We start from the raw sequence: 12,322 nt of genomic DNA, 5'->3' as shown, positions 1-12,322 counted from the left end.
ACGATTGCCTTATTGTGACACTCCTCCCAAGAGCTTCCAACACACGGTGAGCAGCTGCTCAGAGAGTCCAGACGCAGCTATTTCGCCTGATTTCGTCTGCGTTCTCCTTGTCTCCCCAGCTAGACCATCAGCTGCCTGAGGTCGGGGAAACCTGCTGGTGATTTCTTGTTGTCGATGCTGAAACAGCTAACAATCCTTACGGTGGTATGAAGGAAAGGTCTCCAGAGATCACACACATGTCCCCGCCACTGCCATCTCAACTGGGAACAGTCCCAGCAATAAACAAACTATTAGCAGTACTTACTGTGCCAGCCACAGCACTAAGTACTTTACGCAGATTTCCTGATTTCACTTCATCTAACTAGGGCCAAGCAAATGAGTATCATTTCTTCCTTCCGTATTTATCCTCTGCTGCACCTGGATGAACATCAGAAGTCCAGGAAAGAGGGCATGCAAATAAAGATGACGCTGAAGGAAATTTGTGTGACCTAAGGATCTGCCATAATCCTACTTCTTATCCTGAGGCAACGTGAATGGAGAATTCTGAGTTAAGAGTTTAGCCATTACTGTGCCTAAAGAAAATAACCCAAAACGAGAAAAACACAAGCAGTTCCCAAAGAGCCTCCATTTAGTAACGTAAGCTCCAGGCTCCGGTTACTGACCTATGGCTGAGAGATTTCCCCACACCCTACCACACCTACCCAAATCTACGACTCCATCTATTTTTTGTTTTTAAGATTTTATTTTTAAGTAATCTCTACACCCCATGTGGGGCTCAGACTCACAACCCTGAGATCAGGACTCACAAGCTCCACTGACTGAGCCAGCCAAGGGTCCCCCCTACTACTGCATCTTTACATCCTTCTTTGCCTTCTTTCTTCTACAGTTTTTGTAACTACCCCACCCTCCAATTTTTTTTTTTTTTTTTTTTTTTATTTGACAGATAGAGATCTCAAGTAGAGAGGCAGGCAGAGAGAGAGAGAGAGGAGGAAGCAGGCTCCCCGCCAAGGAGCCCGATGCGGGGCTCGATCCCGGACCCCGGGATCATGACCTGAGCGAAAGGCAGAGGTTTTAACCCACTGAGCCACCCAGGCGCCCCCCCCACCCTCCAATTTAAAAAGAAATATATGGTGCGCCTGGGTGGCTCATATGGTTGAATGCCTGCTTTCAGCTCAGGTTATGATCCCGGGGTCCTGGATTGAGCCCTGCATGGGGCCCCCGGCTCAGTGGGGTGTCTGCTTCTCCCTCTCCCTTTACTGGTCCCCCTGCTTGTGCTTTCTCACTCTGTCAAATAAACAAGTAAGATCCTAAAAAAAAGGAAAAGAAAAGAAACATATGTTTACTGTAGGATATCTGGAATATACAGAAAGGCAGAAAGTAAACAAGAAAAATCATCCAGAATTTCAGAGATGACCACTGAAAACATTTTGGTATCTATCCTTCTAGCACATACACACACATAGACACACACACACCTTTGAAAGTGAAATCAGGACTACCCTATTATCTACCACAAGGTATTGTAATTGCTGGTTTTCTTGTGTTATATCCCACTTGTCTGACATATAGCACTTTTTATTTCCAAGCACTAATAATTAACAATTAAATCAAGAGATATAAATGAAAATATACTATGTATCCCCAAAGCACACTGGAAAGGAAAAAAAAATCTGTAACTTGACTCAAATATAAAAATCTCAACTATAAAAATAACAAAGGCACAGAAAAGATTTCCCAAAGTAAGATCTGTAAAGCATTCATCAGAGGATGGCAACCGATGATAGCTGGAATAAAAATGTTCAAATCACATGAGCTTGGGGCACTTGGGTGGCTCAGTGGGTTAAGCCTCTGCCTTAGGCTCAGGTCATGATCCCAGGGTCCTGGGATCGAGCCCCGCATCGGGCTCTCTGCTCTGCTGAGAGCCTGCTTCCTCCTCTCTCTCTTCCTGCCTCTCTGCCTACTTGTGACCTCTGTCTGTCAAATAAATAAAATCTTTTTTTTTTTTAAAAAAAGTGGCCTCCTCACTGAACATTTTAAAAAAAAATTACATGAGCTTGTGAAATACTGGCTTAAACAAAAATAAACTAGTTTTTCTGATAAGTGACTTTGGAGTCCTTAATGTATATTGTGAAATTCCAAGAGTAGGATAGAGCATGCAACATATCCCAAAGTTCCTGGTCCAGAAACCCCATGTTCACAAAGCATCTGAATGGACTGGGGCCAAAGAATCCAGTTGGAGAACACAGCTCTCCTGACTACTTCAATGCACTGAACATGCACAGCCCCCTCAGTGAAAGGGCCACCCTCTCAGAATCTGCCCTTCATTAATAAGCTAATTACTTCAGTGCTCAGTCTTTCAAACCACCTCTCAAAAAGAAAACCATCCCCTAGACTGGTAGGCTGGTTGTTTTTTTTTTTTTTTTAAGATTTAAGATTTTTGGGGGGCGCCTGGGTGGCTCAGCGGGTTAAAGCCTCTGCCTTCAGCTCAGGTCATGATCCCAGGGTCCTGGGATCGAGCCTGCATCGGGCTCTCTGCTTGGCTGGGAGCCTGCTTCCTCCTCTCTCTCTCTCTGCCTACTTGTAATCTCTATCTGTCAAATAAATAAATCTTTAGGAAAAAAAAAAAAAGATTTAAGATTTTTTTTTTAATTTATTCATTTGAGAGAAAGAAAGAGCGCATAAGCAGGGGAAAGAGCAGAGGGAGAAGCAGATTCCCCACTGAGCATCGAGCCCACTTAACTGACTGAGCCACCCAGACGCCCCTGGGACTGGTTGATTCTTTTGACTTCTATCACCCTCTCCTGTGGTTAGATACAGAACTGAAGATGGAAGAGAAAGGAGAGAATGATATATAAGGCTATAATTCCTGTAAATCCTAACTAGTCAACAAACAAAAACCAAGCTCCATATTGCCTCAAACCTCTACAGCAATTTATTTCTCATCAATCTCTGCAATGATAAAGACAATGAGAAGCAAGCCAGCTCTTTTTTTTCCCTTGAAACTACTTTACTAACATTTATTTAAGTAACCTTTTTCACAAGGCCTCCTCAGTGTCCCTGGTCCTGACATCCATGAGGTCACCCGCCTTCCCAGTCCCATCTGTGCTCCCTATAAAATGATACACATTTATTAATGGTGAAGACCCTGATAAGAATAAAATGTAAATAGGCACTGTGGATATACCATCCATTTCTGGTTTATTTGTTTTTCTCATCACCTCTCTCTCTCCAGCTCCAAGAGCTCCACATTTGACCACCCAGAGGGAGTTCAAAAGCAAACTCCAATGCTCCATCCACCACTCCAGAGTTATCTGGTCACCAAGAAGACCTAATTACAGGGCCTAATTATGGGCATGTAATTGGCATGAGGCATCATGGTGCAGGGGCAGGCGTACAGGTTTTAGGATCACATTATTCTAATCCCATCCCTGCCACTCACGTGATACATGACCCTGGGCCATTTACTCAACTTCAGGGAGCCTCAGTTTCCTCAAGAATAGTATGAGATAATAGTGTATACCTATTCAGAGGGTCACTGTGAGGGTTAAAAAATATATGCATGTGTGTGTGTGTGTGTGTGTGTGTGTGTGTGTGTGTGTGTGTGAAAGCGCCTAGGGTTATGAGAAAAAAAGGTTCACACACACACGTGTCAGGAGTGTGCTCCACAGGTGGTTCTGGGGTTGTCTCTCTGGAAAGCACTGACTCAGCTCACTGCCTTGTCTGGTCATCAGCAGATGTCACTTACCCCTGCCTCCTCTTCTCTCTCCACTTCTTGATCCCTCCCCCCCTCCCCTCCACCCTACACCCTACAGGTAAAATTGGCCCAACCAGTAGCTATAAGCCAGATTTAAAAAAAAAAAAAGAACAACAACAACAAAAAAAGTACACTGTCTTTAGAAGGGATGCCGTATCCTCGAGATGCTGAAGTTACAGGGCACCCACAATGGACATTCCTATTCAGGTTTTTTAACAGGAAAATTGTCTTTATTTTACATTTAAAAAGCTGACTTTCAATTTCAGATCCAGGTTGTCATTCAGAGCCATAACTGTAACCAAGAGTCACAACCAGCTTTTATCCTACTGCCAAGGTTTCTGCATCTGATTTTGGCCAGGTAGAGAGCATATGTGTGTGGACAGAGATGCAACCGGAGGCAAGAATGAACTTGTATTGAAAGTCGGTTATGAGCCAGACTCTTCAAATATGTTATCGCATCTAGTCTTTCAAAATATCCTTAAATCATGAAATTTATTACTCTTATTAATAGGTATTTTACAGACAAGGAAACTGAGGCAGCTGGCAATATATTTTTAAGGACAAAAGGCCCTTCATGAAATCAACTACATTTTATTGCCATCCAAAGGAAAACAGGAAAAAAAAAAAAACAGTCAGTTCTTTTTTTAAGAAAATAAATTTAAAACAACTTTTAAAATAAATATTTTGAAATTAAAAAGTATCTGAATATTTTACCTCCCACAAACAATTCTTATTAAGTTACTCAAGCATGGGCGCCTGGGTGGCTCAGCCTTAAATTAAGCATCTGCCTTCCACTCAAGTCATGATCCCAGGGTCCTGGAATCGAGTCCCATATAGGGCTTCCTGCTCAGTGAGGAGTCTGCTTCTCCCTCTCCCTCTCGCCCCCACTTGTTTTCTCTCTTAAATAAATAAATCTTTAAAAAAAGGAAGAAAGAAAGAAAAGAAATTACTCAAGGATGTACTCCAGCAAAATGAGGGCATAAACCAAAAAAGAGGAAGACATGAGAAAAGGAAACGCTACTTCCACCCATGGAGAGGAGAAAAGAAAAATGCCAGGATGACAACTCTGTTGGACACCTAGAGAACAATCAGAATCCAGAATGGCACAAAAAGATAAAGGAATCTGGGTATAAAAGCTTAGGGAAATCAGACTTAACAGAACTGATGGAATTTAGAGCCTAAAAAATTTTGAGAGGCAAGTAATACATGAACAAATAAAAAACAATTAGAAATACTTGAAAAAATGTTTCAGAGAGTCAAGATCCAATTATGACGAAACTCAAAGGTGACACAAATTTAAACAACTGGTTAAGAGTCTCAGGGGCTCCTGGATGGGTCAGGCAGCTCAGGTCCTGATCTCAAGGTCTCGGGATGGAGACGTGTCAGGCTCTGTGCTCAGTGCTGAGTTGGGTTGAGATCCTCTCTCCTTCCTGCTGCTTCGCCCCCCCCCCCCCTTGCACACTTGCTCTCTATCACTAAAATAAAAAATAAAATCTTTAAAAGAAAGAAAGAGTTTGATGGAAAGAAAGAACCCATTCAACTTTGGTGCCGGATATATCCTCCTTTGATTGCCCAGGAGTCCTGACACCAGACGGAAGGTAACAAGTCTAAACTTTAATCTTAATATAAGAAGCAACTAATTATAGTTATAGAAATGTAATAACATAAAAGTTGTCTCTAGATTTTCAACTTTAATAATAATTTATGGGTAAGTAGGTCAAGTTAAAAGCAAAACACAAAACTTGCTGGTTATGGGTTCCGGGCTTTGGACCATTAAGGTGTCATGGACAAAGAGCAAGAATTCTAGGGACAGCCCCAAACCTCCTTGACTTACAAAAGGGGAGTTAAGAAATACTGTCAAAGTTGACAAAGAATGATCTAACAGACAAACTAAAAATAATATAAATACCAAAATTGGGGGAGATTAAAAAAAAAACAGTTCAAGGAGCTACACTCTCATTTTCAATTAGAAGTTGAAAGTTGATAAATCAAAAAATGGTGATAAAAGCATACTAGGGTTAACAATCAAAGAATTAAATACAGAAACAGTTAAAACCTAAAAGGCTCCCTCTGTGTCTTGAGGTGAAGGAAACCATTGTTTTTCAACAAAAGTCCTTCTGTATTACTGGATTTGTTACTAAGTGCATAGATCACTTTGACAAAAATAATTTTCTATGACACTCTTCAGAAAAGGGAAAACACTAAAATTATTACTAAAAATTGGGAGGGACAAGCAAATGTTATCACTGAAATTATATTTAAGAGTTGAGATAACGGGCGCCTGGATGGTTCAGTCGGTTAAGCATCTGCCTTTGGCTCAGATCATGATTACCACGTCCTAGCATCGACTCCCGCCATCAAGCTCCCTGTTGAGCAAGGAGTCTGCTTCTCCCACTCCCTCTCCCTCTGCCCCTCTGCCTACTTCTGTTCTCTCTCTCTCTTATTCAAATAAATAAATAAAATCTTCAAAAAAAAAAAAAAAAAGAAGAAGAAGAAGAAAGAAAAGAGTGAGGATAAAATATTTTTTCTTATACACTGTTACTCAAATAAAATTTTTCTGTAAGAATATAAAGTCCTACTGAAGCCAAACTGTGTTCATTGTAATTCTGTTTTCTGGTTCATGTGTAATAAACATGTATCCCATTTGTAACCAGAATTTTTTTTTTTAATCTTTAATGTAATCAGTGTTTGTCAGTCAGTGTGCCAGGTGGCTAGGAGCCCAAACACCTACATTTATAAAAGCCTTGACTGACAGAATCAACAATAGGATGCCACTGCTATTCCCACTTCGCAGATGCTAGAGCAAAATAGATTTTATGATTAACTGAGGGTCAGATGCCACCATTTTTCAAGCTTCTATTTAATCCATCAAAATATGTTGCCTTTGGAGACTGTGTAACAAAGTGTGACATACCGCATTTAATTTACTCCAACTGTGGGGCGCCTGGGTGGCTCAGTGGGTTAAACCTCTGCCTTCGACTCAGGTCATGATCTCAGGGTCCTGGGATAGAGCCCCGCATCAGGCTCTCTGCTCGTGGAAGAGCCTGCTTCCCCCTCTCTCTCTGCCTGGCTCTCTGCCTACTTGTGATCTCTCTCTGTCAAATAAATAAATAAAATCTTAAAAAAAAAGTGGGTTAACTTACTCCAACTTTAAACAAAGCCTCCCCCAAAACTCCAAGAACTCCTGGCAGATTGCTTGTCTTGAACGACAATAGTCACAATGACTTTATTTCTTAAACTGCCTTAGCTCCTTGGCCAGAAAGTTTCCCAGGGCTGCGTCGAATCAAACTAGCCTACTACCTACATTTTTTCAGCTGTGGTCTTCCTTGACTATCCAAAGTGAATGAAGATGTACTCAGCTTTGGACTGCAGAGTGGCTGTAATTGGGGGGAAGGGATACATGAATCTGAGCAACTTTCTCTAAACCCAAAGCTAACTTCCATTTTTGCCCTAGTTTCAATCATTCAGTCATTATGCATAAAAAGTAATTTTTTTTGCTTTTGGGGGAGGGGTCCTTTTTCTCCTAGCTTTCCTAGGCAAGCCTAGTTCTTATTTCATATTTTTTTATAATCACAGATATACTGATCATATATCATGTATTTGTGTGTGTGTATATTCCTAAGCGCAGTTTAAAAGTCATTTGGGACCAAAAAAGATCCCCCTAAATTACTGTAAATTACTGGACCACTTTCTATGTGCATTTATTACTAAGTCCATTTCTATAACAGTCACAATAAATATTCAAAACCACATTTACCTAAGTAAACTTAATCCAAGATTATTTTGGAGCTTTTATGTACCACAGAAACTAACGTCATCCTTCAGGACAGCATCATCACTTTTAGAAAAATGTCATGTTATTACATCACATACTTGAATTCCACCAGCCATTTAGAAGCCGAAGTACTGAGTACATGTCCACACTAACACTCAAAGCCTGGGGGAAGGCCAGCTGTAGAATGACTATCAAGTCTCTTTCAGGACAAGTGCTTCTCAGCATCACACCAACCCCGGAAACAAAATAAAGAACTCCTCCTTGCACAAGATCTAAACAGCACTGGGATGGGGAAGGAATTACTGGTTACCAGTATGAGACAAAGAGTTGGCTACAGCAAACCCCGTCCATTATACATATTTGCTGCGAGATCCAACTGACAGCAGTCAAATATTAATGACAAAGAAAGGCCTGACTGTATTTTTAAAAGAGCACATAATGTCTCAGCAGAAGTTTTAAACTAAGGCCTCTGCATCAAAGCAATTTCAACTTTAAGGTAAAGTCTAAGGCATGTTCTAAGAAGAGGAGTTTCTCTCCATGGCAGTGAATGGCCCCCCAGTGCAGGCAATCTGGAACCAAGTGGTCCAGCTGGCACAACCTCCACCAGGCCATCAACAGCCTGACCCCCCGCCCCTTGGCCTCACTGGTTCCATTTCAAGTTCCAGCTTGGAACATAATTATCTTAGGGTAGCACAACTGAAACAACCTTTATGTCTGTGAATATTTTCCTGTACAGTCTAATGTAAAAATTATCACATCAAGAAAACCCTAACAATGTGAAAGGGAAGCATCATTAACAAAACAGGTTCCCAATCCGTTGGTATTTTAGGTTACTAAGTGCAACATAATAAAACTCCCGACCCAATTTCCACACAATTGATTTTCCAGCCGCAACTACTTCAGCACAGAGTTGCTAATTACATCACTGTGCTGTGTGGTCATTACATCACTCAGCTGGGAGCAGCAAGGCCTACCAAGCAGTGTTCACTTTTCTAGCTTGCTTTTCCTAAGAATGGAGAGACTGCAGACCACCTATACTACCAGAGTCCCTCTCCTTCCCATGCTCAAAATGTTCTAGAATTTACCTCTATGTCACATCCCAATGGGCCAAGCTCTGGGGTATCTGTCTTGGAGTGGACAGGTAAGGGGGTAAGGGTTTGTGCCCAGAAATCTGTATCACTATTCCAGATTCTGGACAAAGTCAGCTATGTGTTTCATGAGAATCACTCCGAAACTACTTTTTTCCCCCTCCTACCTCTACGTGTTTCCAGGTCCCCAATCTCTTGGGACTTCCATGACCCTGGAAGAACCTCACCAGAGGCTCTTCTTATCCTTTACCATTCCAACACCCAGAGACGCACTCCCTACTTCCAGCTTCCCAGATCCTTCGGAAAGAAACGTGGAAGGACACACACGCACGCGCGCACGCATCCCAACAAGCATGCGCACCCTGGGCACCGGGACTGTGCCCCCCTAACTTCGGGCTGACTTACTTGAGGAAGTACCTCTGGCCAGTGGCCGTGAAGGTCATCTCCCAGCCCGGGGGCAGGGGCAGCTCGTCGGTCACATCGTAGGACTGCTGGCGGAGGTGCGCATGCTGCTGCGCTGGACTGCCTGCAGCACCCGCGCCGGTGCCCAGCTGCAGGGACGCGGGCGACGAGTGTGAGCGGACGTGCTGGGCGCCGCTGGCCAGCCGGGGCCCGGGGTGGCCGCCGGACGAGTCGGTGCTCGACTGGCGCGAGTGCGAGCCAGAATCAGGCTCCTTGAAAAACGACTCCGGCAGGATCTTCTTCCGCCACGAGCTGGGCTTGGGGTTCATGACCGAGTTGAAGAGGGCTTCGAGGTCCGTGTCTAGGTCCTGCGTGACGTGGATCACTTGCTGCCCGGGTGGCGGGAGCGGAGGGGGCACCGAGGCCGGATTCATCTTCTGCGAAGAGAAAGGAGGTCAGATCAGCCTTTTATTTAATAAAGTCGGAGGAGGGTGTCCGGGGACAGAGAGAAACAAAAGAAAAAGAGGAGAGTGATAGGTGTTCGCCTCAGGATCCCAGACACTCAGCGGTAAGGCCAGCCGGATGGGGGAGGGGTCCCTCCCCGCCTAGAGAATTATGCAACTTTCTCAAAGCAAGTTAAGTTGCCGGGAGGAGGACGAGAAGGAAGGGCGGGGGTGGGGAGGGGGGAGTAACTACACTCGGGAGGGTGCCGAACTGTTGGTGGCGAAGGACAGGTCGCAACTTTCCCGGGCAGGCAGCCCCCCAAAGTCTCAACCCGAGCCAGCTCCACGGCATCGCGACTCCGGAAGCCCAAGGAGCCTAGGCGCCCAGGGGTGGAACGGGGTGAGCGGCCGCGCTCCAGCGGGCTCTACCTGGGCGCGCAGCGAAGCCGAGTCTGGCCGTGCGGCGGCCGCCGTCCCGCCCGAACTCGTCGTCCGGCCTCAGTCGCCGGGTGCGACCCGAGCTCGCGGGCTTGTAGCCGGGGCCCGGCTGGCAAATCCCGACTTGGTGCCTGGCAGTCGAGGGGCTTCGGCTCTCACATCCCCCGAACTGGCCTCAGGCGTTCGTGCTCCGCGAGAAGGAGGCGGAGGAAAAGCAGACTGTGCGGCCGCCGCGGCTCCCGGACTGTCCCATAAACAAAGTTTGGAGCGAACTCCCACTCCCAGAAAAGAGGCGGGCCCGAAAGTTGAGCTGTTGAATTATGCATGACCTTCTAGTCCTGAGCCTGCCTGCCCCCGCTCGTCCCTCCCCTTCCTCCTCCTCCTGTCCTCCTCCTCCCCCACCCGGGCTCCAGAAAACCCTGGGCGTGTTAGGTACTTCGCTGGGTGAGAGGAGACGGGTGCCCCCCATCCACTCCTCCCGGCCGCGCAGACCTTTCCCGCGGAGCCCTGGACCTGCATTCCTTCGAGTTTACCGCAGACTTAGGGCGAGATCAAAGGGAAAGTGGCTGCGCCTGCTGAATCAAGGGCTTGTAGACCGAAACTAGGGCTGGGGGCGGCGGAGGGCACGCGAGCGCGCGGCCCAGAAGGGGGAAGGGCCGGTCCTGGCTGCCGCGCCCTCCCTTCGTGCTCCGGGTCTAGGCCGGGAGCGCCCAGAGCGCCGCGCTGATCCGAGGTTCTGCCTGAGGGCGGGTTCGGGTCCGCCCTGGCGCGGGGAGGCAAGGCCAGCCTTTCCACGGGAGGCTGCTTAGCGCTTGTGACCATATTTGGTCTGGCGAGGAGGCATCTTGGCTGTTTGGCTTGCAGTTGTCTGCTAGAGCGCAGACGGTGCCCAGAAAGTGCCTCTGTCACTCGAGCTGCGGCTTTGCCAGTGGGTGCGTTGTAAACAAACAACCTTGAAACCATTCATCAGTGCTTAGTCTCCTCGCGTGACTCGGGTGACTAGAAATGGAGAAGAAACCTGGTCAAAGCTGGGTACTGGAAAGAGAGAGCAATCGCGCCCCCCTCCCCCGCGACATCCGCGCGAGTTGTGGGAGGATTGGAATGTCCCTGACGCCCTCCAGAGAGCCTGGAGCCGGGATGGAACCGGAGCAGGTGGCTGGGAGTAGAGAGGGTGCGCCAGTGACCCGGAAAAAACCACCCACCCTCCCAACGGCTGGATCTAGGAGAGAGGTGGAGACCCCCAGTCCCTAGATCTAGCTTGGCAAGACGCTGTGGGAAGTGGCAGGCGCCCTTGGAGCAGTTCAATTCCTTCCTCCCCTGTCCCCTCTCTACTGGGGGGAAAGGGAAAGCAGCTGCAAGGTAAGTCACGTTTCACGAAGCCCCTACCCCTTGCCATTTTATTCAAACAGAAGTTTATGAAATAAGTCAAATGAGGCAACAGACAGTCTGGACAACGATTTTTCCACTTTAGGATGGTGCAAAAGGGTTGTACATTCAAACTTTACTTGGAATTTTGAATTTTGACCTTTCCCCAGGCTAGTGGTATGCAGTGCCATACTCTTGATGCTGGGCAGCCCTCCCACCAGAAGGGTAAACAACTTACACTTACAGCCCATAACCATATAACATTTGTCTTTCACTTTCAGCACCGTAGTCAATAAATTATTTGAAATATTCAACACATTGTTATAAAATAGGCTTTGTTAGATGATGTTGCCCAACTGTAGCTTAATGTAAGCGTTCTGAGCACATTTCAGATAGGCTAGGCTAAACTGTGATGTTCGGTATTAAATGCATTTTCAACGTAGGGTATTTTCAGTTTACCATGGATTTATCAGGACCTCATCCTACCTAATTGAGAAAGATTTATAAAACCCTTTGAACAACCCATCCATCCTCTTCCTTAAATAAAATCGTGTTAAGTGCAAGTATTGCACCTCACTGTTTTTATAAGGATGAAATAAAGTCTAAATCTGGAGTTGTTTTGAAGGAGAAAAGTTTACAGAAAAGACAAGACCACCCCATAGTTTTGCCTTGGAAAAGGCCAGGGAGTATTTTGGGGCCACTTCCTGAATGGCCACTCCTTGTCACTGCCCACAACAGAACAGAGCCCACCGATATGAGGCAGCTATCACCCCAGTATCTGTACTTGAGGTGTGCTCTGATTCCAGACTCCAGAGAGTGGAAAAAATCAGGGCTGCCTCAGAGAAAGACAGTCACATGGGTCACCTGCAAAGATAAGCAGAGCATAAGCTCCTTTCCAGAGCCTCTGGAACCCCAGATTTCCCATGCAGCAAAACCCTCTGCCCATAGGACCTGCAGAAGGAAGGGGGAAGCGACACATCACTCCACTGGAAATAGTATCAGCAAGCTATCGTCAGAAGCCACCACAGTTACGACAGTGGGGAAACTAGCTATGGAA

General features: G+C 45.9%; 1 protein-coding gene across 2 annotated transcripts in view; it reads right to left on the bottom strand.

Annotated features, from left to right (window-relative positions):
• The window catches only part of WWTR1 (WW domain containing transcription regulator 1), a 138,600-nt gene extending 128,030 nt beyond the window's left edge, over nucleotides 1-10,570 (bottom strand). Inside the window, exons 1-2 of one of the 2 annotated variants that reach the window (XM_046002664.1) lie at nucleotides 10,393-10,570; nucleotides 9,023-9,456 (exon numbers count right to left, since the gene is read on the bottom strand). In XM_046002664.1, coding sequence (XP_045858620.1) covers nucleotides 9,023-9,456; nucleotides 10,393-10,419 — 461 coding nt within the window. In that variant the 5' untranslated portion in view covers nucleotides 10,420-10,570. Of the gene's footprint in view, nucleotides 1-9,022; nucleotides 9,457-9,891; nucleotides 10,257-10,392 lie in introns of those variants that run through there. The other variant, XM_046002665.1, reaches the window with a different exon arrangement.
• Nucleotides 10,571-12,322: the final 1,752 nt, after the last annotated feature.

The sequence above is a fragment of the Meles meles genome, chromosome 4 (genome assembly GCF_922984935.1).
Source record: "Meles meles chromosome 4, mMelMel3.1 paternal haplotype, whole genome shotgun sequence".
NCBI lineage: Eukaryota > Metazoa > Chordata > Mammalia > Carnivora > Mustelidae > Meles > Meles meles.
The sequence above is the reverse complement of the archived record's forward strand: the minus strand, read 5'-3'. Positions and strand labels throughout refer to the sequence as shown.